General features: G+C 38.5%; 2 protein-coding genes across 2 annotated transcripts in view; one reads left to right on the top strand and one right to left on the bottom strand.

Annotated features, from left to right (window-relative positions):
• Nucleotides 1-460: 460 nt before the first annotated feature.
• On the top strand, nt 461-1,883 carry cebpd (CCAAT enhancer binding protein delta). Its single transcript, XM_032565825.1, has one exon. The coding sequence runs from the start codon at nt 694-696 to the stop codon at nt 1,561-1,563; it is 870 nt and encodes a 289-aa protein (XP_032421716.1). The 5' UTR covers nt 461-693; the 3' UTR covers nt 1,564-1,883.
• spidr (scaffold protein involved in DNA repair) overlaps nt 1,682-26,892 on the bottom strand; it is a 44,371-nt gene continuing 19,160 nt past the window's right edge. The window contains exons 10-20 of the mRNA XM_032565827.1: nt 26,407-26,632; nt 17,264-17,426; nt 13,190-13,277; nt 10,829-10,969; nt 10,689-10,748; nt 9,972-10,170; nt 7,303-7,491; nt 6,056-6,149; nt 5,864-5,978; nt 2,930-2,986; nt 1,682-2,442 (exon numbers count right to left, since the gene is read on the bottom strand). Of these exons, the coding sequence (XP_032421718.1) occupies nt 2,314-2,442; nt 2,930-2,986; nt 5,864-5,978; nt 6,056-6,149; nt 7,303-7,491; nt 9,972-10,170; nt 10,689-10,748; nt 10,829-10,969; nt 13,190-13,277; nt 17,264-17,426; nt 26,407-26,632 (1,461 nt within the window). The 3' untranslated portion in view covers nt 1,682-2,313. The remainder of the gene's footprint in view (nt 2,443-2,929; nt 2,987-5,863; nt 5,979-6,055; nt 6,150-7,302; nt 7,492-9,971; nt 10,171-10,688; nt 10,749-10,828; nt 10,970-13,189; nt 13,278-17,263; nt 17,427-26,406; nt 26,633-26,892) is intronic.

Raw genomic sequence — 26,892 nt, 5'->3', positions numbered from 1 at the left:
TGTTGAAACAAGTGAAGCTGTTCTGCTGAAGGCCAATGAATGAAGAAATGGGATGGGAGATTCGGAGGATTGTTTGTCTCCTTCAGGACTGTCTTTACTTGTCTTTGTAAAACGTGCAGAGTGTACGTAGTTGCCCCTCCCTGGCTCTAAACTTTCTCTCTCTCTTCTTTTTTTTTTTTTGCATCATTACAGCAATAATACTTTTTTTGTAGCTGAATAATTCCTCTGCCAATTTTCCTGGTGATAAATTTAATCCTGTTCCCAACAGACAGAGCACATCCTGCACTATGTAAACAACCCTGAACCATTCATACGGTCATAGTAAAAAGTGGGCGGTGTGAGCGTCATGCCCCCTACCTACTCAAACGAGGTACCACGTGACCCGTGTTTGGATTTGAGTGGCTCGTAAGAGGGCGGCGTGTGTGACGTCAGCGGGGAACGATACAAAACACTCCGCGAAAGTAGAGCTGCCTCAGAGAAGTGACAGTCCGCAAAGATAACACTGACAGCATCCTGACAGTCGAAGTGCAGGAACAAGAAAGCCATCCGAGATTTTTATTTACTTGAAGAATTGCAGAGAGAAAATCTGCAAGGTTGTCGTGCAGCTGAGTTGCCACAGCAGTGGGTTACTTTTTTGCAAAAGTTGTTTTTGTTTTTTAATTCTCTAACCACGTGGACAAGCCAGCAGGGTTCATGTGTGATATATACAGCCTGGACTCTCACTGCGTGTCCCCACAATGCAACATGAGTTGGGCGATGGAGCCTGCTAACTTCTACGAGAGCACCAAGCTTGGGGGGCCGCAGCAGGGGGTCTCAAAGCCGGGCAGCAGGGCTGACGGCGTGGGCGAGGAGAGCACCATGGTGGAGCTGAGCACCACCACTCCAGCCATGTACGACGACGAGAGCGCCATCGACTTCAGCCAGTACATCGACTCCATGACGTCGGTGCCGAACCTGGAGCTGTGCAACGACGAGCTCTTCCTCGACCTGTTCAACACCGTGAAGCAGGAGAAGCCGGACTTCTACAACCTGCAGAGCGCCGTGCTGCCCGGCGGCATGATGCAGCAGCAGCTGTCGACTGTCTACGCCAAGCAGGACGGCGCGCCGGAGAAGGGGGCGTTCTGCGCCCCGATCAAGCAGGAGTCCGACTGGAGCGACAGCGACATGTCCTCATCCCTGCCCTCCCAGATCGAGACCTGCGCCCAGACCTCCGTCAGCCTCCCCACGGGACAGCCGACTCCGCCGACCACCCCGGAGCCCGTCTCCGCCAAGCCGTCCCCGAGGAAGATGGGCAGGGAGAAGGGGAAGAAGTCGGTGGACAGGTTCAGCGTGGAGTATCGGCAGAGGCGTGAAAGGAATAACATTGCAGTGAGAAAAAGCAGGGACAAAGCCAAGAGACGCAACTTGGAGATGCAGCAGAAGATGATCGAACTGAGCAACGAAAACGAGAAACTCCACAAAACCATCGAGCAGCTAACCAGGGAGCTCACCGGGCTCCGAGAGTTCTTTAAACAGATGCCCAGCGCCTCGTTTGCAGGCTCGTCGAGCTCAGAGGGCCGGTGACACACTTTATCTTCTATGAACTGTGAGACTTTTAGAAGACATACCTCAATAGACACTTGTCTTTACCATCTGTACCAGATGTATTAAGCTTACCATAATGGCACTGGAAAATATGTTGTTGCTGCCATATTTTTTGTGGGATTGTTTTCTGTTATAAATTATTTTACCACTGCATTTACATGATGTCATACCTGATATGGTACATGTTTTATAATTTCTAACTTTGTATAAGAGCCAGAGCATGATCTTTTATATAGTTTGTATAAAACCTTGAGAATATGTTTAAAAATCTGTAATAAAGAAACAATGATAAAGTGAAAGGATTGTGGTCTGTGAGCAGTCTGTATGAAAATTGGTGTTAAAGGAAATGCAGCAGGAAACACAAAGCAAAGTCAGCAAAAATAAGTCATTTTATTGACAGTCAGTGTTTTTTTTTTTAATACAAAGGTAGAACAGTTTGAAAATAATTCTTTTAAAGTCAAAACTCAGACTCATTCACAGTTAATGATCCACATGGGCTGGTTTGACAGCCTGCATGCCACTGGTCTACCCTTGGGCTGTCAACTCCTGCTGCACAGGATCACATATCATTAACACAAACAAGACCTTGTCTTTTTGCAGCCCCCTTCTCTTCAGAACAGCCTCAAGCTGTCAGAGGAGGCCTTCGGAAGGGGGAGTAGAGGATAAACTGGCTCAGACCAAGGCCCAGTGTGCAGATTGTTGGAGCCAGTCAAAGTCTGAGGCTTGCTATCAGCAGGCTTGGAGGCAGATCTCTTCCAGGCCCATCCACTGGGCAGGCTTCCTTGTGACGACTCGGACATAAACGGCCATGGGACCCACCTCTTTTCCCAAGACACTCTCCACATCGTACCCTTGGAGCTGAAGCAAACGATCATGCAAATCTCTTAAGATACTTTTAGTGCATGTCTATTGAAATGAAGTATGCATGTCATATTTGTATTATTCACATCGGATAAGTACAAAAGTGGTGATTAAAAACTGTCCACACAACTCATGCATGAAGAAAAGCATTAATCCAAACACTGGGATTACACTGCTTTTCATTGATGAGGAACAGCTCCTCCACCTGCAGTTTATGTAAGAAGTGAATAATAACACCCAAACCTATAAACCGCATGCAAACTTCAAATCCCCCAAAACAAAAGAGAGGGTGGAGGATTGTGTCACAAATCTGGCTGTGAACAGTATCAATAACCAGCCAGTCATTTCACTCAACAAAGAAGAGCGTTTATCACAGTTACAGGAACAAATGACTGTACTTTAAAGGATATATTGACATAAAAAAAAATCTGTGCACCTTCTATCTTAGCTCCAACTTATGTAACAGCTTGATAAGTAAACCTACCTCACTGCTTTCCAGCACGGGCGTGTTCAGGATCGACATGATCGTCTTTTGCTGCAGCTGTCGGAGAGATTAAAACATGCTGAAGTCAATAATGCCCTTTTAATTATCACCGCTGCATTGTAAATGGGAAAAAGAAATGCTGCACCAACAGACTGCGGTCTCTCTGCTGGTTTATGGTTGGAAGGGCTTAAAATATGAGAAGGCCGATAAGAACGCTGATAATTTTTACTGGTTGTCTCACTGAACTGTGCATAGCTACACCAAGTTCTTTGTCACTGAAAGACCTCTGCACAAAGCTACGTTTATCAAGACTTTGTTTTACAGTGCAGAACTCAAACGCTTTATGAGTAACATTTATGGAGAGGTGACATGGAATGATTCAGTGTCTCACTTATGGGTTACTACAGGACAGATGATTGTCTGGTCAAAGGTTTAATCTACACTTCTGCCATCGTGTGCTAAAAGATTAAAAAATATATATTTTTCTTTTCTGCCAAAGACAGCAGCTTCAGATTTAGACAAAATTCACATGTTGTTGAACTGTTATAAGTTTGAATCAACTTTTTTATATATAAAAACATGAATTTTTCAAATACTGAAAGGAGAGCAGTGCATTTATATTCAGTCCCCTTTAATCTTTTATACCAATAAATAAAACCCAGAGTAACTAATAACATCCCAAAGTCACATAGTTACTAAACAAAGTTCATCTGTGTGTGATTTAGTCTTTCCATAAATAAAACTGTTCTTTGAAAAGAACATTATCAAACAAACGGCATCATGATGATCAGAGGAACACAGCAGACAGGTCAGTTGAAAGAGAAAGTTGTAGTACATTGTAGTAAAGAGTAGGAATGGAACCACTGCAACCCTTCTGAAGAATGACTGACCACCTAAACTGAAAGGCCACCCAGCTGCAGCACTAATCAGAGTAACAGCCAAGATGGAGATAATTCTTTAAAAAAAAAAAAACTACAGGCATGAAGAATATGTCAACATGTAAGCAATTACTAGTGCTACGATACTAGTCATGCCCTCACTCAAGTATGGCTTATCCTAGAACAGTGCCATGGAGAAAGCCAATTGGTTAAAATGAGACGTAAGAAGTCACATTTAAAGTTTGCAACCAGCCAGGAAGGGGATACAGCAAACATGTGAAGGTTCTTTGGTGAGATTTGTGGTGGAAAACTGACATTTCTTTTGCAGCCACTATAACTTAAGGCAAGAGTGGAGGTTGATCGTCTAACAAGACAATGTTACTAAATGCACAAAGATGCATTTCTCCAGTCAGTTTTCAGACTCAAGTTCAATTTATAATCTGTGGCAAAACCTGAAAATTACTGTTTACAGACAAACTGCATGTGCATCTGAGCTATTTTGCAAAGGAAAATGGCAAGCATTTAAACAATTTGCATGCAGTTTAGAGATCTGATCAGACATTTCCAAAAAGACATCCACTGCTGTTAATAGTGGTTCTACAGTAAATCCACAAGTTTTGTAAAGGGTGGGTGAATACATATGAACAACAGACTTTCCAGATTTGATTAAAATAGAAAAATAATTGTGGTTGTTATGACAAAATGTAAAAAAGTTCCTAAGTTATGCACACATTTAAAAAGAGAACTGCTTAGCAAACAAACAGGTAGAATAAGCTAGTTCACTATGTTCAATTTATTACAAAATAATAACAATAATAATAATAATAATAATAAATTTTAAAAAATCAGCCAAGCCATTAAAATCAGTTTAAGCAACAGCAAGGAAAAAAAAGAGAATCTAAAACGGTCGTTACAGACGACAGAAAACAGCCACCAGACTTTAAAGCGGGTATTTTGTCAGAAATGAACACATCTCAGATTGAGACACCTCAGCAGCCATTTTCACTTCAAACAGAGGGTTAATGCAGGTGTTGCAAGTGACTTTAAAGAAAAGTCTCTTATTAGCTTAAAACGTTTTAGTCAACGAGATTAGCAACACCTGCGTGTACCAAGAGTCCTCATGTCAAATGGCTTTAAAGATTTTTAGATAGATAACGTTTTGTAATAAGGAGGCAGGAACTTAACCTGGACTATATACACAACGACATGTAAAACAAACTTTCAAGCTATTAGTGGCAGATTTGGGTGAGCGCCTTCCTCTGTCTTCTAACACTCATCCACCTCTCAGTACATTTCCCCAATTTAGCCCTTAACACACACAAAAAAGTTTTTTCTCAAACAATTTATCAGGATAAATAAGACCAAATCTGTTTATTGTTCATGTCTTGTGTTTTATAAAACAAGTTTGATATATTTTTGGATAAAATTCACACTGCGTTGAAGAACCTAAATCAGGGAGAGAATAAATGAGATTTCCCTGCTCCTCTCAATCCAAGTCAGTCTTTGCATAAAAAACCAAAAACATAAAAAGAAACACATTTAAGAAAAGGTTTAAAAGATAGAAAATTATGTTTTTGAGTTTTTGTTTTTTTATGTAGAATAACCAAGTTGAGGTTTGACCACTGTAAGTACTACTTACAATCAGGTGCTGTCTAGATCACTTAAAATAATGAGACACTATATAACAGATACCAACTTCAGCAACATTAAATGGCTGCCATTCTTTAGACGGATTTTTTATGATGCATAAAAAAAAAAGTTACGGAAAATTAAAAAATCACTCAGGATGCAACTTCTTTTTTCACTCAGTGAGAAAAGAATGGTAATGCTCATGTCAAAAACAGGCACCAGTTTTTAGACGCATTAACTGTCATTGCTTTTATGGTGCAAAGTAGACAGGTTCGTATGTTAAGTCGTTTTCTTTTCAGGTAGAATTATAAATCATGTTCATGGGTGGTTGCCAGTTATTTTCCCTGACTGTTCAGCAACATCAATGTAAACTTAGTTTTGCCATAAGACATTTATATTTTTCAGCTTAGTTCTTTAATGATCCTACCTTAACTTTTAAGGTGCAGTTGCTCAATGAGGAGGAGCTGAGGAAGACCTCCAGTTGAATCTTTGTGTCCGGCTTGTCCAACGTCGATTTACAGGAAATGCAGTGGAAGTTTTGACTGTAGAAAGAAAAACAAAAACTTAAATGAGCTGGAGAGCTCTCACTATGACATTTAGTTTGTTAAATAAAACTTACGGCTTTTCTGCTGACACCTCTAAGTTGTCACTTCCACAAAGATTGCAAGCTGGCCAAGAATAAGCTGCATTCTCATCTACACCAATTATCACCCCTGATACACAGAAGCAAAATGACAAATTAACATTTATGGCCAACGAATGGTTTGGAAGTTTCAGAAAAATAAATTTACATTGCCTGTTTTTGTAAAGCTAAGCAAGAAGAACATTGATAGACAATCTAAGCATTGGCTTTAAAGTGTTTGTACGTTTATGACAGGGCGTAAGAGATAACAGCATCCTTTTTATTTTTAATCGAAGATGGTAGCGATAAAAGCAGAAATGTTCTCCCCACCTAAAAACAACTCACTTCACAACCACAGCTGCTGCCTAACACTGCAAACATGGAACCTTAAACAGGATACCAATTGCAAAAAACCGATAAGAAATTATTCGACTTACTCTTTTGAGCTTCCCCCTCCCCCCCTTTCTTTGCTCGTAATTTCCAGAAGGTACAATTTGTGCACAAGTGCAAACAGTGCGTTTTATTTTCATTCGACCACCTGATCAAACATGGATGGCCGGAAAGGCCAACGCTGAGTGGGTTCACGATGTGATCTTTGCTCTCAGATGTGACGTGAAGGCAGCAGATGCAGATTATTATCTGCTACAGGCTTCAAAACCACATTTACATAATTAGAAACCAGGAAGACGTTATGCAGCATTTCGATGGGATTTGAAGCAGATGAGTCAGAAGACTGCAACACAATAGAAAATCTTTTCTTTTACTATATGAGCAATTGCAGTAAGAGGAACTAATAATTGATGAGAGGAAACATTAAAAAAGGATTAAAACATCAAACTGATACTGCTTGTGTCCAAAAAGAGATTAAAGATTTATTGAAAACTAACTACATCATTGTCACAACAGATGTTCAAACAATCATGGGGACCACATATGCTTACTTTCCTGCAAAATATGTGGGAATGGACAGAAACTCTACAATATTTCATGAGTTTTATTCTACATTGTGTCTCAAAATGACGCCCCGAGGACAGAGACGGAGCAACAAATCACATCACAGTTGCCTGCAAGCAACATCAAAGCTCTTTTTTGTGCTGTAAAGTTGTAAAAATATAAAAATGATTTATTTTTTTTTATTTCCCCACACAGAGAGAACATGAAGTCGGGCCGGTTCAGCAGCAGAAATCAGATGAGAGGAGTCGCATGGAAAACCACTGGACTGAGAGAAAGGCAGGAAGACAGACCTGTGAGACTACAGAGGGAGTTGGGTGCGGTCTCCAAACTCAGGGAATCCAGTCTCAGAGGCTGAGGCAGAGTCTTCACCTGGGGCTCAGAGCTGGAAAGTGAGTCTTGCCTTGTGGTGGTCTGAAAACTACTCTTGGGTTGTACTGAATACACTTCAATGACAGACTGCTCCGCACAGAGGAGCACACCTAAATATGCAAATAAGAAAAAAAAAAACACTTTACTGCAAACATAACACACATCGCCTCTCATTTAGATGCAGTGAGATTCCTCACACCAAAAGTTGGATTAATTAAAATTCAGTGATAAAGGAAGTAACAAAAAAAAATAATAAATCGCTTCGCAATATTAAATTGTTTTTCTCACACCCTTCCCTGGAGCAACAACCTTTTTTGACCTTTTACACCCATGCAACTCTTGGTTCAAAAGGTAGAAAGGTTTTGACAGGTTCACCCCCTGAATCCTAATTTAAAACAAAATGTCTTCAACTCAACTTATTAACTGCTGTCCAACCGTTGGAAAAAAGCAAGGGAACACTTTTTGCTTATCACATTACTCTAGTAAATGAAACTTCAATATTTCCCATAAATGTGGCTTTTGAGGTTGTATGTTTCAAGCTAACTTTGCTTGGTTGCAAAGATTTGGGGAAATAAGAAGTTGCACTTGTCAATGTGCATCCGGTGAGTAATACCAGCTCCCTGAAGTTATTCCAAAAAATGTGGGTTGAAGTTTGTTATTCACGCTGCTCAAATGTAAAAAAAACAAAAGAAAAGAAGAAAAAACACCTTTCCGTGCTTGGCTGCTGGTTTATTCCAGGGGGTCTAAACAACATGTATGCAACCTTGTCTGATGGTGTGGGTGTGTTCTGCTGTGACAAGTCTTTAGTTTTGTGGTAGGTGCTGAACATCTCCTGCTGGCGAAACAGTCCCAGAATTACGTTTCACTCATCTAGCAGTTTCAACTCCTTGGCAGTTCACATTTCAAATGAAAGATACTGTATTTTTCGGACTATAAGAGGCTACTTTTTTTGCTACGCTTTGAACCACGCAGCTTATAGTCCGGTGCGGCTTTTCTGTGGATTTTCTTCAACCGCCAGGGGGCTCTTTAGCAGGAAGTGAATCATTGGAAGTCAAAATTGGAAATCAAAGAAGAAAGTGCTAATTTTCATTTAGAACAAGCACATGCTAGCACTACGCACGACGGAGAAATTCCTTGAAACTCATATCAAATTCACGCAGCTTTTAAGTTGAGGGCTATCGATCTGGCAGTACAGGATAGAAATAGAGCCGCTGCACGTAAACTTGGCGTGAACGAAACCATGGTTCGGTGTTGGAGACGGAGGGCTGCACCTTAATAAATCCAGCAAATTTATTAGAACGCTGCCCTCTCCTGCAGAAAACTGAGAGCGGCGGAGATACCAGCAGCTTATAGCCCGGTGCGGCTTATATATGTACGTTTCCAGTGTTTTTTTGTTGTTGTTTTTTTTTAATTTGTAGGTTAGGCTTATTGTATGGTGCGCTCTATAGTCCGGAAAATAAGGTACATTTGATTATGCTAAGCTTCATCCCCGGAAACTTCATTAATAAACTTTGGACTTTTTTTTCTTAGTTTGGTCATTTGTTGTGTGTATTTCCGCTACGGGAATTCAAGACAGAGATTTTTTTACATAAATTGCATCTGCAGCCTTTAGGTCACTCCTCTACTGCAGGAGAGGTTCCAATTACGAGAATAAATAATTGTAATTTTCAAGAATAAAATTATAACCAATGATTCTGTCACAGCAATTACGCTTCATAGCTTGTTTAAAGTCTCCAACTTGCCTGGAAATGAGCAAGTGGGGTGTGGTGAAGTAAAAAAACAAAACAAAACATAGTTTTACAAAATTCAAGTGAGTTTCTCCTTTCTGATGACAGTATTTTGACCCCTTGTTTTTCTGACTAATGCATGTAGTCTGCAGAAACTTTTACATTTACAAGAATTACAGCTGGAATAAAGCGTTCTACCTGTTTATCAGCCTACAAGTAGTTTGAGCTCCCCCCTTGCGGTTTCGGTGGGATTCGTTTCTTTATCGACAACTGCACATACACTTAAAAAAAACATATTTGCGTACACTGAACAAAGAGCCACATAACCTATTACTTCAGCTGTCTTTAAATCAAACTAAACTCTTCCTGTTGCAAGTAGGATTACTCAAACATTTTTTTCTGAATACAAAAATAAGTGTGACAATTTGTGTAATTCGTTCACATCCTTTGGATCATGGTCCTTTGGAGTAGCCAACTTGTGCCCATGCATCAGCTTCCTGACTGGTGTCTAGAGATGCAGCTTCAATATTTTCCAATAATGTTCTTTCCTTGTGTCTTTTTAAGCAGCGTATGTAGCTTCTGTTTCCAACTGAATATACTTGACCTAATTTAAAAGTACAAACTCCATTAAACTAGCTATCGTAAACTTGTCATTGATTAATGTGGCAGTGTAATAAGCAGATCATACATAAGTAGTAGATAATATTGTATTGTTAAAATATTACTCCTTCTCTAATACAAATATAAAGTTGAGAATATTTCAAATACAAGTCTTGATTTCTCTCAGCTAGTGTGAGAACTTGGTGCACACAATCATGTGTGGTGAAACACAAATCCCTCGATAGGACGCTACAAAACTCTACCATGTTCTCTGATGGCATCTCTGAACGACATTTCACAGACGGCAGGGGAATTCAGTGCTTCGAGGACAGAGGAAGTGAGAACACAGGAAGTGCTCACACACAGAGCCACTGTTCGCCTGCATGGCCTCTCGGGCTGCTCCTCCTGAAGACTGGGGTCTGTCAGCACCAACCACACCTCCCCATGGCCTACATCAGTGCTCTAAAGTCCAACCAGAACAGCACACAAAGGCAGAAAATGAATTACTTAGAAACACAATGACCTACAAAGAGAATTTAAAGGAAATATTACGTGACCAAAGTTGACAAAGCAGAAACTGGATGACAACAATTTGCATCTTAAAAAAAAAGCAACTTCTTTGACAAGATCACTCGTTCAAGAGGCTGCACACAATGCTGGTTTACTAGGGCGATAACATGAAAAAGTGGTGTGAGTGTGCTAAAGTCCATCACTTTGATCTGAGCTACTATCTCGTGTTGGTCAAAGGTTAAAGTTCTTGCCAATCAGTGATGAGGAATGGCCGAGCCTCGTACAGATGGTCAAACAGAGCGATAGGAGCTCTGCTCTCTACGTCAGAGTCCAACCTTATCAGTCTGTTAGTTTAAATAATCTTAACAAGATGAATAAGGGGCTTGGGAGACCTAATATTTGCTCTTTTTGTAGCTGAAAAGAGATTAAATCAATGTCTTTTCGTGGTTTGAGACTGAAGGAAGAAATACCTGCATTCTTTTGTATAAAACCGTGGCAATAAAACTGCAGCAACAGGATTTGGCCTCACTCTGAGGGATAAAAAAAGTTACAAGGTATTAAGATTCTGTATGCACATGCTTCTGTGTGTTTGCTGAGCTGAAGTGCTCACATGCAGTATGTCTCGTAGGGTCCGGCTTGCTGGGTGAAGGTAGAGTGGTGAAACGGTTTGCCCTTCTCTGGGCTCTACTGATCTCTGATGACCCGACAGCAGGTAGCAGAAACTTGGAGGTGGACCTGGAGAGCTGATTTCCTGCACACAAGGGACACTTGAGATCTCCATATTGAACAAAAATATATTCCTTTCCTACTCTTAAAAGTTCCAGAAATTATAATTAACATAATGAAATATAAATGTATCATTGGAATCTTTGGAAAGTTGATTTTCGTAGGTACTTATGAGTACTTATGACATGGGTATTTGCAGGTTTAGACTCCTGAAGGACAGCTAACTTTCAGTTCGGTGGAAATCATTAGAAAATTATCACAAAAATACTTTAATTTAAGAATTCCACAAATAAAAACTGACAGATTGGCTAAACAAAGAGTGATATAATTTAATGTTTTGTTTCTGTTATTTTTGAAAACTGTGGCTTACAGTTGATGAAAACCAAAAATTCAGTTCCTCAGAAACTGCCATATACGAGCTACAAATGATGGGAAGACTGCTGACTTTACAGTTGTCCAGAAGATTGACTTTTTGCACGTTTGGTGAGCCACGAAAGGATGTTTCGAAAGAAGCTCACTGTTCACAGAGTTCTGTATTCAAGGAGAATTGAGTGGAAGGAAAAAGTGGAGTAGAAAAAGGTGCACAAAGAACAGGAATAACTGCAGTCTACAGAGGAAAACCAAGCACAGCATATTGCAAAGACCGTATACTAAGTGCCTATTCTGTAGCTCATATACACTTTTCAGTGTGCTGCGAATGCTGCCATTCCTTCATATACATTTAAAAAATATATTGTTGGCCTTATTTAATGTTATCATTTTCTGAGAAATTAAATTTTGAGTGTTTATTAGCTGTAAGCCATAATCTTTTAAATTAATAGAAATAAAAGCTTAATACATACAACACCCTTTTTCATTGACTTCCTGAAATAAAGGAACTTTTTTCATGATATTCTAATTAGTTTTACTATCAAAAATCCCAAGTAATACTGATATTTGCCTTATTCTTAATAGTAGTGGTGTGAATTTTAATGTGGCATGCATTTAATGTGCAATGTTTGTGTCCATCTAGATTTCTTTTTTAGTTTGATCCCTATGAAAAAAATATGTTTCCCGTTTAAAAATAATGTTTCCAAACCCATCAGAAGAGCCGAGTTCATTCTTGGGTAATCATTATTATTTTTTAATTTATGTTATTTTCCATGAACAGGTCGGTGTTATGGTTACAGACTTTGAGCGGATGGTAAACACCAGTCAATGACAGCACTTGTCTCTGAGCACTAAAAAGAATGTTACCAAGTTACATTTTTCATCTCACACGTAGCCAAAAGCTTTTTTCCACTCAAAACATTTTTTTAAGTAATTAACTGCCGTCTAACATTTTACTGTTTGGTTACATTTAGCAGTGACTTGGTAGCAGAATTTTAGAAGTAATCTGTCAAAAATTTAAAAAAAAAACAACTTGGCAAGAATTGTTTTCATTTAGGTGATTCTGTGAAAATTTCAGTGATACCTAAAAACATGAACACAAATTTGACACAAAATCTCTATCATTCATTATAGGGCAGACATTAATGTCAACTTAAATGGTGCATTCACTATTTTAGAAATAGAAAGGCAAAATGTACTTATTAATGCTTTTTTGCATTTAGCATCGGTGACTAAAGCAACTAAGCAATGCTACACAAGTATTTTTTTCCCCTGTGCTTTAGATATCAAGAAATAGCTACTTTCACTGATTTGCCCCGCAGTCTGTTTCTTCTTGGTAGTCCTCAGTGTCAAACTGAGGTGGGTCAGGGTTGTGTTGGTTTATGTTTGAACTGTAAACTTGGCACTGCAGAGCCATCATACTCTTAGGACCGCTGCTTTTTTCTATTGGTCTTTGAATGCACCATTTATAGAAGGAGACACTAAAAAATACAATTTAAAAAAGTTCATAAAAACAATAGTTTATAAGATTTGCATCTGCTCTTTTTTCCCCCAAGTGTGTTTTGTGTGTTAAGTTTTTTACACTATAATCACTAAATTGAGCCGGGGAGAAAGTCGTTCAAAAGACAGGTAAGATAAAGTAACTGGCAATATAATCTTGATACAGTATTAAAGAAACGGAAAATACATAATTATCAGTGCAAATTTATTCACAATAGTAATTAAAAAAATCTATAAAGATCACATTCTAAAATTCTGGTTGCTTTGTCTTCATGGACACATGCATTAAATGATCCTAAATTAGCACATTAAAGGTAGATGAATGAATAGTCTCGTCTCAGGGGATTAAACTATTGTGACTATAATGAGAACTTACATTTAGCATACTAAGCGAGTTTCCATGATCTTTCAGAGACGTTGCTGGGGGCCACAGACTGTCTATCAAGCTGAAAAGCCTGGAGTGCCTGCAAGTAAGAAACAAAAAAAAATAAGAAGGAAGAGTGAGGAGGGGCACAGAAGAGGGGGGACAGAAGGAGAAACTCCCGAATGAGGGACTTGAGTGAGGGGATGAAAGGTTTCACAGCCGGTTTCACTTCCACTGAAACATGAATTTGTAAAGACTGCCTGTTTTTTTGAACCACCTACAATCAACAGAGAGCATGCCAGGGCTGGCAGAGCAGAAACACACACAAAATACCTTTTACAAGGAGATCATGTGAGACTTGAGAGAGTACACCCAATGTAAATTATGATATAATTGTGGTGAAGAAATAGTGTTTAGAAAACGGATTACAAGAAGTTTAATATATCCAGATTAGCAATTAGTGACTCTATGGCTCCTGTTAGCACATTCTTAATCTCCTTTAACAGCCTGCTGGAACATCATAGTCAATATACTTTGATGCTGCTGAGCTGACGTCAAACCACTCTTGGAAGTAACAATTAAAAAATCTAGGGGAAAAACAGTTGCAACCTCATTCTGACTCAGACTATTTTCTGAGAAGAATATGTTGAGTTCAAGGTATTGCTACCTTCATTCATCCCATAGGGGTGCTGTCATATCAGTCAGTGTTTAACAACCAGCTAGTCAACCTCTAATCACAAGGTTTCTTTGTGTGGAACCGGTTCTGCAGCACGGTCAAGTCCTGTGAGGCTAAATCATTGATGGGTAACGACAGGCTCACACCGCTCATTCAACACTTTGAGTTTTAATCCTGACTCTGTTTTCTTTTGGGTAAAGGACATTTGTTTTATCTGATCTAAGGTGCAGCTCTAGTCCACAGTTTGTTTAACAGATTTTCAATTAGCACATACAGAGCTTTTCTCATTTGTTAGATGTCATACATGTATCATGAAGTAAACAGCTTCTTGTAAACATAACATCATTAAACCAAAATGCTAATTAGAAGATTGTTTGGAAACCTTGTGACTCTTGAAGCTAACTATTTTGAAGAACTTCAAAAAATTTTTTTAAATACCTGCATCTAATTTTACCTTTGGAGCCAAATCTGAAAAGTGTGATCCCTTAGATTTTAGTTCATGAGAACAAAACACAAATTGGCATAGAAAGGTGAGTCTGGCTTATGCTGAAAATGCAAAATGAAAAAAAAAACAACCATAAAAGTGTCTCTAAAGTTGACAGATTAGCTAGCAATGTCTTGTCTGTGAAGTGCACACAAAAGATGTTGTGTAAAACAACAACTAAAAAGCAAGACTAAAGCTAATTTGTCCAGTTTTGCAGAAAAGCACCAGAACATTTGTGGCTTTATCCATCTTTTAAAGCTTGGCTCACAGTAACTCACATGTTGTTAACTTTCCTTTGATGTTAACGTCTATAAAAGTTAAGGGAAAGGTCACATTGCCCCCTGATTTTGCAACAAAAAAGTACACTACCATAATTTCCGGACCATAAGTCACTACTTTTTTCCACAAGTTTTGAACACTGCTATGCGGCTAATACATGGCTTTTTACCAATGAGTTTTGAAAGGTTGCACTGTTGCGTGATGAAAAGGACAGGAAAAGTTTAAGAGCAAATTTACCTCGACACAAAAGTGACATTGAACACATTTATTAAGAAATCTCCCTAGATTACTGCAAAATCAGACAGAAATCAGATGGAGATTTGTGTCTCCGTGGATTAAACTAAAGTTTTTCTTTAACGTAAGCAAAATTTACAAACGTTTTTCTTTGTAAACGGCTTGTTAGTAGGTTGCAGTTCACAGGGTTGTGTAGGTGTAGGATATGTGTGCACTCTGCTTGCTTCAGTCATGTTTGTCTCCAATTATTGGTTCGCTTCATTTGGGCAACAACTTTAAAACAAAAATGGTGAATAAAGCACTTGCTTCCCCTTAGAAATGAGCTGGTCTATGGGGTTTTCCAAAGCTCTCAAAGAAAAGAAAAGCCTCTAATTGAGGATGAAATGGCCTAAAGTGAGGAAGAACTTCAATCTAGGTGATGAAAAAAGGAGATGTAGGTTCAGTGAAGTTTCGTTGCGAACCACAGCATCAGTGACACATGGGACTTGCATTATGAGCAGCTCAAGAGACGGCACCCAGGTGCTACGGATGAGAAGCCAGTAAAGACAAAAGCCACCACAAGTTATTTTAAAGCAGCTGAGCACACTCTAAAGTTGGATATGCTGTCTGTCACATTCCCCCCTTAATAAGAGTTTCTAGAAACATTTAGAAACTCGTTTGAATGTTTAACGATATACTTGAATGTGTTAATTTGCATGTAGTGTGTGGAAGGCCAATCCAATTTAATGTGATTCTGTTTTAACCTCTTTTTAATTATGAAAATAATGTCAAAAAGTACATGAATTAAGTTTAAATCCGAAAAACGCATCAATAATATCGAGTTGACACATGTCCAGTCATTTCTAAGTTACAAGGAAATGTCGCAGTATCTGTTCTTACATTTTAAATAGAGTGCATTAAATTTCTGTTTTCTGGTGACATCAATTTCTAGTTTACTTTCATCACATTTGATATTTTGAATATTCAGGCTTTTTTGTCTATAAATACAAAAATTAGAGGCTTTTCTTTTTCATTTTCTCACAGTGAAGATGACACTTGACATATATACAGTATATGTCATATCTTAAAGCACAAATTTTTACACATTTATTACATACCAGACAATTGGTTAGTAAATTGATTAATTTAATTAACCACACTTACCTGTGAGTCAATGGGTCCATGAGGACATTGGTGTCCTCAGTTAAGGTAAAAGAAATGCATTAAGAGTAGAAACCAAAAAACATGTAATTTTTTTCCAACAAAGCTAAACAACAGAAGTTGTAAAAGCAAATATTGTAAATAAAAAAATGGAAGGCGCTTGGGAAATGTTTTTATAATATTTTTCTTGTGGTTTTTAAATGATCAGAACTCCTTACCAGGAGCCAAATTAACACATTGCTGCTGTGGGTTTCTGTATATCATGTAAAACCAGCAGTTCACACCTCAGCTGTCATAACACATCAGAGTCATTAAAAGAAGTATATGTGCAAAGTATATCCTACTGACAAAAACAATTTTACTTTATATGCTTCTGTGGAAGAGAATTATGCCTAAAAGTTTTAGGTGTTTTGCTTTTTTTGTTTCCTACTGTAAGCAGAAGGGAAATTATTTTTACTTCTAAGCCAACCAACTAACTCTTTTTGATTTATATTTAATATTACAACTAAGCACTGTCACTCCTATTAAGTAACAGACTACATGAAATGAATACCAATAATTCTGCCTACAGGACAGACAGCTTGCTCTAGGACAAGCTTAGAGGTCTACCAGACATGGATACCCGAATGAGTGGAAAAACCCAGACTGTTTTCCCATTTGAGTAAATGCACAAGATACTGGAGATAGTCCATCTAGCACTCTGACCAAAGATGACCTCCAGAATTATTATGAGCAGGACAGGCATTGAAAATATCATGGAGGTAAACATACCTCAGCCAGTTCTAGATGCCCCTACACCAGTTCTACTAACTGCTGCTAATCTGGGATCTCGACTGGAAACTCACGAGGAACAGAGACCATGAACCTCGGTATCACTTTACATGTAAACACAGCCCAACTGCCGGCAGGACAGCATCACAAGCTTCAAGAAAGCTCCCAACATCATGTTTACATATTTTGTTTTTGAGAAGGACAGTGGGGGCTAAGGTTCAATAAATACCACAACACAATTGATTTGATCGAATATGTATTCGCGGATGGCTTAGCAAGACAGCTTAAGGCTCTGAGGGTGCTTCCAATCACTTTTTATCAGTAACTGTTTGACTCAGGCATTTACCCGAGGCTGTTACCTTAGAATGCTAAAGAGAGAGAAAGATAACCTTGCATTTACCAGAAATGTCATACTGCAAACTGTTGCTGGTAATAGGTTGAACTTTCCCAACCGAAATTCAGGTGAAAAACGACCCTGACGCAAGAGAAAGCTGACTCTCACCTTTCTCGAGTGACCCGCTGCACCACTTTAACGCCCGTAAGCACACAGGTTCTCCCCTGCCACATCTGGCAGTACTGGTGGAGCTCGTCTTTGCTGGACAGAGGCTGGAGTCTGACAACGCTGAAAATCCCAAAGCTATCCTGGACTAGAACACATAACCTAGCAGAAAGAATGGAACAAAGAAAAAAAAAAGTTAAACACATTCCCTGACAGAAATAAACAAGGCTTTTTCATTTTAAATATTTATAAGCATTTAGAAATTTGTTCTCTTCAATGCTAACACATCAGAACTAACATACAGTTGTTCCACATTTTGCCCTGCAAAGGTGTTCTAATCCCTTGAACTTTTTCATAATTGAGTTACTTAACAACCACAGACTTAATTGTATTTTGAACAGACTAGAGAAACAAATGCACAATTGTGTGGTGGAAGGTGGAATCTGTAAAGTGTGGTGTGCAGATATTTTCAGTCCTCATTTCTCATTAAACTTTGTATGACTAATTCATCTGTAAATTAGGTTCTCCAGTTTTGCATTTACTGTCATGGGTCGGTGAAGGCCTCAGAAGTTTGTTAGAAAACAGTGAGGAAACAGCGAACAGCAGGTTTAGAAAATAAAAGAACATCCTAAAACTTGAACTACAACAGAGGTAGAAAAGTTAGTCAGAGTAGATTGAAAATATAAAGCAACAACAGAAAATAACTTGGTATGTGAAATGGGTAGAAATATACTCAAAAAGTCAGCTGTGACTGTAATAAAAGGTGGTTTTACAACCTATTGCCTGAAGGTTTCAGAATTTTGTTAAAAAATTTTGAAAACCATGCATCATTTTCCTATCATATAAGATAATAATAAGAGGCATTTAACCAGCCATACAAAAATTTAAATACAACTTTGGAGAACTTATGTTTTACCAACTACAGCAAAATTTGTCTTTAAAGTGAATGAAAAACTATTTGTGTGTATGATGTATGTAACAAAACTACAAACTGCAAAAAATACTTGTGTTTCAAAAGGCCTTCACACTAGCTTTGGAGTTGCAGCCTAAAAACGATGACATACTGGGTTTTAAAAACAGGAAACATATTTCTTGAGGAGTATCTGAGAAAAGCAAGTGTTAAAGACAGCTCCCAAGCGAATGCAGTGCAGGCCATCAGTTTATTAATTGTTAGGATATAAAATATTTTCAAATAAAGCTGATCTACGAAGGAAACTACTGCATGCTGGAATATCTATGATGGTATATCAAAACCTGATTCAGTGTGAATACAAACATTTTTTATAGTAACGAAACGTTACATTGTGCTTAGTCACTGTAACAATGCTGTGTTGATACTTAGTCATGACATTTGTGTGTTAATGTCAGTAGCTGGTTTGACAGGCTGCTGCTGACAGAACAGACCTTTGGCCTACAGAGTTATGAGGGAGTGAAGAGTTGAGTATTCCTGCAGTCTGCTGTTCATGGCAAGCTCTGGGCCTCAACGGCTAAAAGCTCTAGTATCAGTGAGAGTCAAGCCCAGACAAAGTCCTGTACAAACCGAGAGTAAACACTTGAGTTCATGTACCCTAGTTTGACAAGCAGTGGCCAGAGAAGAAGAGGAGGAGGAGGAAAAGAAGGAGGGAGAAAAAAGTTTGGGAGGAGGACTGTCCACCAAGCCTGTGCATGCATCCACACACCCAGACGCTGGAGATATTTGAGGTTGTTTTCAACCACCTGATTGGAGCTATGAATGTTTTCTGTTGCTAAACATGGGGTCTGTGTTTGTCTTGAGAGACCTGGACGAAGACACGAAAATAACATTCCTGACATGTCTTTTGGTAGTCTGACCATAATCAACTATGATTATTTTCAGCTGCTAAGTTGTATATTCATAGTTCCAAATGAGACATCCGCAACCTGTTGCAATGACTTAATATATAGGAAACACCACAGATGATAAGCAAAGTGAGCTGTAGGTGTTGGTCTAAGAGCTTCCCAGAATAAACCATAAGATTACAACTATTAAGGTATTTACAGAAAAATTCTTGAAAAAAAAAAAAGCTCAAGCAAGGGAAAAATTAAGAAGCCGTCAGTGCTCAGCAACAGGTGCGGGAGGGGCAGCATTGTGTTACTCAATGCTATATAATCACTGACAACTCTGGTCCTGGAAAGTTCTTGGGTTTTAAAACTAACTTTAAAACTTCTAAAAACATTATATCCCTGGATATTGGTGACTGGACCACGCCCCATTGGGGGTGCATTCACACCAGCACTGTTTAGTCCACTTTAATCCAACTCCAGTTTGTTTGTCTGGATAGTCTGGTTCATTTGGGTGAATGTGCAACTGAAGACTGATGAGGAACAAAAAAAGCTAACTATGGTCCACCTAAAAACCTAGGTCTTGGTCAGTTGAAGTGAACTCTAGTGCGGTTTGAACACATATGTGGATGCAAGTGGAGGGGAGGTCTGTCGAATAGCTGGAAATGGACCACAAGGCAGGGCATTCTGGGTAAACAACCAAAACAGAGGTGCAAGTATAGCACTAGTGGGAGAAAAAGTTCATGGTCTTTTACCAAATACAAAAGAGAAATTCTACAACCACTAAAATCTCATACTATTCCATTTTTATTTACATTTTGTGAAGCAGGAAGTTGCCCTCATGTCTTCTTTAGAGGCCTTCATGTTGTTTTCTTTAGAAGTTCTTGGTTCAGCGCCACCACAGGCAAGAGGGGGAACAGGTTATGCAAAGGGTTTGAATCGTTTGACACTGCAGTGTGGAACCAAATAGCACCAGCTAAAACTGAAACAAATTTAGCATTTTAGTCTGACTGATCTACAAGAAAGGAAAAAAAAAAAGCAGAATATTTGGCTCACAAATTTCTACAAATCTAACTGTACTTTGGCTCTTCAGTCATTCTTTTTAAAACCTATGCTTTGATTTATGTCAAATCTCGTCAATGCTGACTTCCAAAGAAGTCACATTGTTGCACTGCTAATTGCTGCACTAAAACAACAACAACAACAAAACGAAAGAAAAACAACTAACTGTCAAGCAGTTGAACTCTTCTGCTCTGATGCTAGCAAAACAAAAACCAGGGAAAACTGGCTTTGGAAACCACAATTAAGGTAAAGCTTAATGGTAAAGCTCAACGACCACCAAAAGCAAACTAAGTCAATGAAAATGAGGTAAATGCAAATCCAATGAAGATTATGGTAAAATTCAAGCAACATCTTACACCTATTTCTGCTTCTTTAAAAAACAACACTGTTATTCCAAGAAACCATTTGATAATTCTAGGTGTCCATCTTTCTGGAAAACAAAGCATCAACTATAACAAAAAACTGGATTATCTGATCTAACATGTCTGCTATGCTTTGTAGTAGCAGCAGTTGAACAACTATTTCCTCTCAGATTTATCTCTGAAAGACTTCAGACAAATTCTGCCTGACAAATGGATTAAACTTTCGTCAACCACAGACCAAAACTTGCAATCCTCAAACCGCTGTAGGAAACAATTCTCTTTTAGAAGACAACCTGAATATGAAACAGGCCCAATGGTGATGTTGCAGATAGATTCTTTTATCTGATAGTTTTAGCTTTTGTAATGATAAATGCCAGTTTAAAGTTTCATAGTGCACAACTGCCTCTGCTTTCACAGCCATAAAAGTAAAAGAACGTTATCTGTGTTTTGTATGTGATTAACATCTTATTTAGGAATTTTTATTGTTTTAGAATCAATGCAGACAATAATCCCATTCCATTCAAATTAGTTTAAAAGGTTCTCTGCAAAGAGATTGCATCAAGTCATTGACTTGCAGCACTTACTCCTCCTGGATGAGAACTAAGTGAGAATCTCTTGCATTGTGTCATTGACTTTACAGCAATCCTTCATACCGAGCATGCATGGAGCAATGTGGAGAGATAAAACTCTCCTTCAATAGGAAGAAACCTCCAGCACAAGCTGGCTAAGTACAAGAGGCCATCTGCCATGACCGACTCACCGTTTGAGAAAACAGAGTGAACACACAAAAACCCCCAAACCCACCCGCCAGATGAAGATGTACACTAACTCCCTCTACTCTCCCTTTGGTCCAAAGAAGACAACTTCTGTCTTATCAGAATTTAAAAGCAGAAAGTTTAGTGTCATCCAGCCTTTAATGTACTCAAGACATGCCTGTAGACTATCAAACTGACTAATCACTGATTCAGTATTCGTAAATTCTTATTTGAAAAAAATGCTGCATGGGAAGCTGAAATACCTAGTCTCAATGCTTCTTGAGACGTTATTGGCTGGCATTTGCAAACCACCCAATCCAGAAGCACCATTTGTTTTCCTTGGTGCTGACTGGATGTACCCCAAAAACAAAAATAAAGTCTATAGTACTGCTAATACTGTGCATAATATTGTACATTAAAGTTACTATTTGAACTTTTATAATAAGCAGTTTTAGAGGGGGTCATCAATATTTGCAAATATAAGCCAAATATTGGGTAGATGTTCGTCCTTGGCCTCTGCAAATTCCAGGGGTCCATTGTAAATTGGGACTAAAACTAATGTAAATGTGATGTGAAAATTAATGGCAATAATAGGGGACTTTTACAAAACTTTACCAGGGGTGCCAATAAATGTGGACAACACCATGGCTTATTGCTCAACAGGAGAACCAAACATTTTCTGGACAAAATACATTTGCGTAGGGGTTAATGAGTGATATTTGATGATTCCCAAAATATGAGAACAGCTGGTGAGGTTTTGTCTGTTGAGGAAGTATATACACTTTCACTACTGGTGCAGCATGTTAAAACTTGAAAACTGTAGCCTGATATCTGAAAGCATATCACACATGGCAGGAAAAAAAAGGGGTGATTTGGCATAAACAACTCCCCCTCCCAACTAAAAGGCACATTTTTGTGCCATTTACTGTCTATTTTTTCCTCAATCAATCACCCTTTACTCCCAAAAAATCCTCAGTCACTGGGTACACTCAGTCACTGACCGTTTTCAGGAATTTGTTATTGTGAGCGATCGCAGAATTCTCGGCAACTCAAGTTTTCTTCCAGGAAGTTCGACACTGAGTCTGAGCAAACACTCACAAACATATACCCCCTTTTAAGACACACACACACAGTCACACTTTGGGCGCATGAAAGGCCAGTGCACAAGCACATTACTTGGCAACACAGTATAAGTAAGCGAGCCACACACTGAGAACACAGCGGAGAGATCTCATTGGAGGGGGAAGGACAGGCGGGATTCCGTCCTACGTTTTGTCCACCAATCGGGGAAGGCAGAGCGATAAACATGGTTGTAACAGGATCCCTGCAGCACATTGTGTTCCCTCTAAACCAAGAAGAAAAAAAAACAACAACTTGCCTCCTCTTGCTTCCTGCAAACAGTTAATCTTTTTGTTTATTCTTTTCAAAATTTACGGGAACTTACCATCTCCTATCGTACAGATCTCCCTGGAGTTTTAAACGCAGAGTTTTTTTTTAAAAACACACACATACACAAAAGGATCAAAAAAGAATTGCTGACCAGGAGAGTGAGTCAGACACTGGGGACACAACATGAGAGGTACAAAGTGTCCTTGTCTTTACCGAAAACGAGGCCAGTGGGTTGCAGTGTAAACTACCATGCAGATCAGGCACACGTCCTGGAAAAGTACCATGAATTATTGGCTTTCAAAAAAAAACTAAAACTAAAACAGTAGTTCTGAAAAACAATCAAAATTTTCATATAAAAGCTTTTTCTGAACATTCCCTCAATTTGTCACAATAAGCAGGATTCATCCAGACACTTTAACCTACAGACACACAGTCACCTCTAACCTCTGTCTCTCAACCTTTCACTCCTAACAAGAGTTGACTAAATCTGCACGAGTCAGAGAGAAACAGAGACACCGTTTCCGGTCACAGGGTGGTGTTTGTTTCCCAGCCACAGGAGCAGCATGGCGAGAGAGTCGCATTACAAACGTGGTTGGTTTAGTCAGTAAAGTTTGTCAGCTGACCAGAGCTTTCCTCCCCTCGCCACACTATGGCCCCCCTTAGGGCCCCTCTACTTTTAGAGAAACCAATACTTTTATTACTCAGCAAAGAACATAAACAACAAGCCAGTGGGAGGGCCAGGCAACCGAAGGTCATATTTGAGAGATTTGCTTCAAACGCCTCATTCACTGATTGATTAACTACAACAGCAGTCCCTCACATAAACATCCAAGCTACTTATACTGAAAAGAAAGCTTATGAATGATTAGAACCTAGTATCAGTAATCCTCCAAGCTATTTAAAGCTGAACTATTCTGGTATCAATAAGCTAAAAATAATTCCTTTTAAATGGCATTTCATAATGACCAACACTGATTCATCACTAACTCAGAAACTCTACATAGCTTTTCAGAGACTCATAGGAGTCTGGTGTTTAGGTATGACAGTTCAAACTTCATATAGCTGCAGCACCAAAGGTCACATGGGGGAAGAAGAAAAGTGCTGAGGATTGGAAACAAAACCATTTAAGGTTATTTAGATTTAAAAACAACTTACAAATGCATCTCAATAAATCAAAATATAATAGAAAATGATTTAATGAATTGATTTATAATGTAATTTTTGGTATCAATATATCATAATATATATTTATTTATTTATTTCAGTTGAATTTGGTAATTTTGTCTTACAGCTAATGATTATCTATAAGTTGCCTGTTCACAGACTACTGTATCTCAGCGTAAACAATGGAAAGTTCAGTGAAAGGAAAACGTGTGACGGAAAACATTGCACAACCAACCAGAAAAAGTTCACCCTCGAGAGGACTGAGAAGCAAGTTTGGAGAAACTTTTAGTTGGAAGGTAAAACAAAGCAAATAAGGCTGTCTTATTTCCTCCCATTATGCTGTCTTCATTCAGCGCATGCCATAATGTAGCAAAGGAAAGGTGTCTTAAAAAACTTGGAAGACAGCATAACCGTGACGATTTATTTGTGATAAGTGACAAATCGCATAGTAATAAGTGATATTTAACATGACAGAGTTATGCTGGTTTTTAAAAATTTATTAAAGGTGCCTTTTCATGAAGCGTTGTGCTTCCGATAAGTGATTCAGTTAGAATCTAGAAACATGCTGGTAAGAAGATCTGAAGACTTTCAGTTAAAGGTAGCTCAGACGGTGAAAATAGAGTTCAGATTACAATCATTGTCCCTTTCCTAATAAAAGACAACAGATGAAGTTGCATCCGCTCTTATCTGGTGACACCTTAAAAAAGAAAGACTTACAGGAAGTGTATGTAATTGGACATTTGGGTGAAGATTTTTTATTTGTTTTTTACTTTTTTGCGTGAAAATGTTAAAAAATGAATACAAACTTGCAAGGGTGATGAAAGCCGTTTGATTTGTTTGAACACTGAAGAAAGGGGGCTCAACCCTATTATGCAACCACAGGATATACAGTACTTATTTAGTCTTTACAAAAAAAGAAAGCAAGCATTGTTATAAAGTAAGCTCCTACAATCATGCACAATTATAATATCTTTTCACAAGCAGGGTAGAATACATTTGTAGCTTCTCTAAATATTCCAGTTTATGTTTAACTACATAAATATGAAGCTCTATTTATTTATTTTACAAACTATTTTCTCAATATTCTTCAAATCCAAAACCAGTTCAGGGAAAACCACAATGGAAAACCTAGGCTGTTGCATCTAGGTTTCTCTGACTGTTCTCTGGTATCAGGGAACTGAATGGAGATAAAGAGAATAACACATCAATGTAACAATGTAAACAAGAATCTCAGTTCCTCAGATCCCAAAAAGAGAAAAGAGAGAATAATCAACCATAGTTTGTACAAATAAATGCATTTTTACATTCTCATAAATCTACTGTCAAAACCAAGAAACAAGTTCATAAAATGTCCTTGTCCTAAAGATGGAAAGCTTCATTTAAATAAACAGATTTCTTGAGCTAGGTGAAAAGATTCAAACTACCTGCTTCCATAAACTATATATTTAAGTCCAATACTTTTTAATCGTTACATGCTCTTTTTCGGTTGCATTTTCAGGAGACTCGGAGTTCATTTTTGTAGCAACGCTTTAGGTACTTCTGCACACACTTACTTTGTTGAAGTTTTTTTTATTAAAGCAATTACAACATTCAGTAAATGGTATATGAACTGAAATTAAATGGCCCATTTTCAGTGATACTGACCACACAAAGCATTTTATACGAGAGGCACATTCACCGACTCAAGCTCACAAACACGCTCACTTTCATGCAAAGATGCACAGATCGGTAACCAGCTTGAGAAACAATCTACAAAAGACAACCACTCTACCCACTAGGCACAGTCGCCTTTTGTAAAAGTCTGTCTGCATCTCACTACCTGACAGGACATCTGTCCATCCACCTCACAAAACACCTCCATATCTACTAGAATGTGAGGATATTCCTTGTCCAATTCCCTCTGCAGGTGAAAAATGTGTTCCATCTTCTTTTTATTATTACTTATTTTGATGATTGTGGAATGACAGCATGTGTGTTTTAGAATAGGTGTTGAAAGTACTGTTGGTTTTAGTCAAACCTATTTATTATTATTATTATTATTATTATTATTTACTTTGGTTGGAGGAATTAAGTTATTAAGGCTCTAGCATGCAGAAGACTAATAGGGCTTTGATTGGTTTGACTGTAGGAGAAGAGCTCTATAAAAAAGTCTGATAGATTGAATTGAATATATTAAATTTAGTCGATATTTAGTGCAGTGCAAATGGATACTGATTCAATGCTGGCTCATTGGTGAACAAGAGTTTATGAACATACTGCTGTATTTCCTGAGAATTGGCCAGAAACAATAGCAGAGAGACTGGATTCAATTAAAAATGTTTGTGTCCTTTGTCAAGGAATGCCATATGGCTGGAGACAGCATGAGCACTCTGTGGGGCCTGCTGCTCTGTGAACAATAGCTCGACCACTGAGACACATCATGTCACGCAGGAGAAACATATGGGCTCTGAAAAAAGTCAGCATGCAAATCCAACAAAAGAAAGAAATTCAATTGTAGCAAATAACACAAAGTAGAAGAACATGATTTAATTTATTCTGTTTCTTTTGGCACCACGTAATAAACCAAAAGCCCCCCCTGGACTGCCAATTATCAGGCTGTTTAACAGTACCTGGCTTTTTCCTTTCTCTGCAGGAGGAGGAGCTGTGGAGGACCGAAGGGATGCTCTGTGTTTGAGAAAGGACACAGGGGAACAGTCTGCCATTGGGATGGAGTAAACTCTTTGGACAACCACATCCACATCCTCCTCCACATTGCCTGCCTGGCCAAGTCCTTCAATGGCCTCCAAGAGAGAGAGACAGGGTCTTGGTCCAAAAGTGCAGAGAACATCAGATACTGCAACCTGTAAGAGAAAAGAACCAGAAACATTTTGACAAAACAAAAAATCTAAAATGTGTGGCGTTTTGGGGATAAATTTATTGATCGGTATTGACTGATAGAAGTCAATATTCCCCCCACTCCCTCAAAAGTAATGTGAAACTCACAAAATCAAGTTTACTTTGTTTCAACCTCTCAAATAACACAACATTATAGACTTATTTCAGTAATAAAAAAAGATGGCATAACGTTATAGCTTTACCAGTGTAACCTTAACAAAAAAAA

This window comes from Xiphophorus hellerii, chromosome 6, assembly GCF_003331165.1.
Source record: "Xiphophorus hellerii strain 12219 chromosome 6, Xiphophorus_hellerii-4.1, whole genome shotgun sequence".
In the NCBI taxonomy this organism is placed as follows: Eukaryota; Metazoa; Chordata; class Actinopteri; order Cyprinodontiformes; family Poeciliidae; genus Xiphophorus; species Xiphophorus hellerii.
Note: the sequence above shows the minus strand (reverse complement) of the source record. Positions and strands in the feature narration are given on the sequence as shown.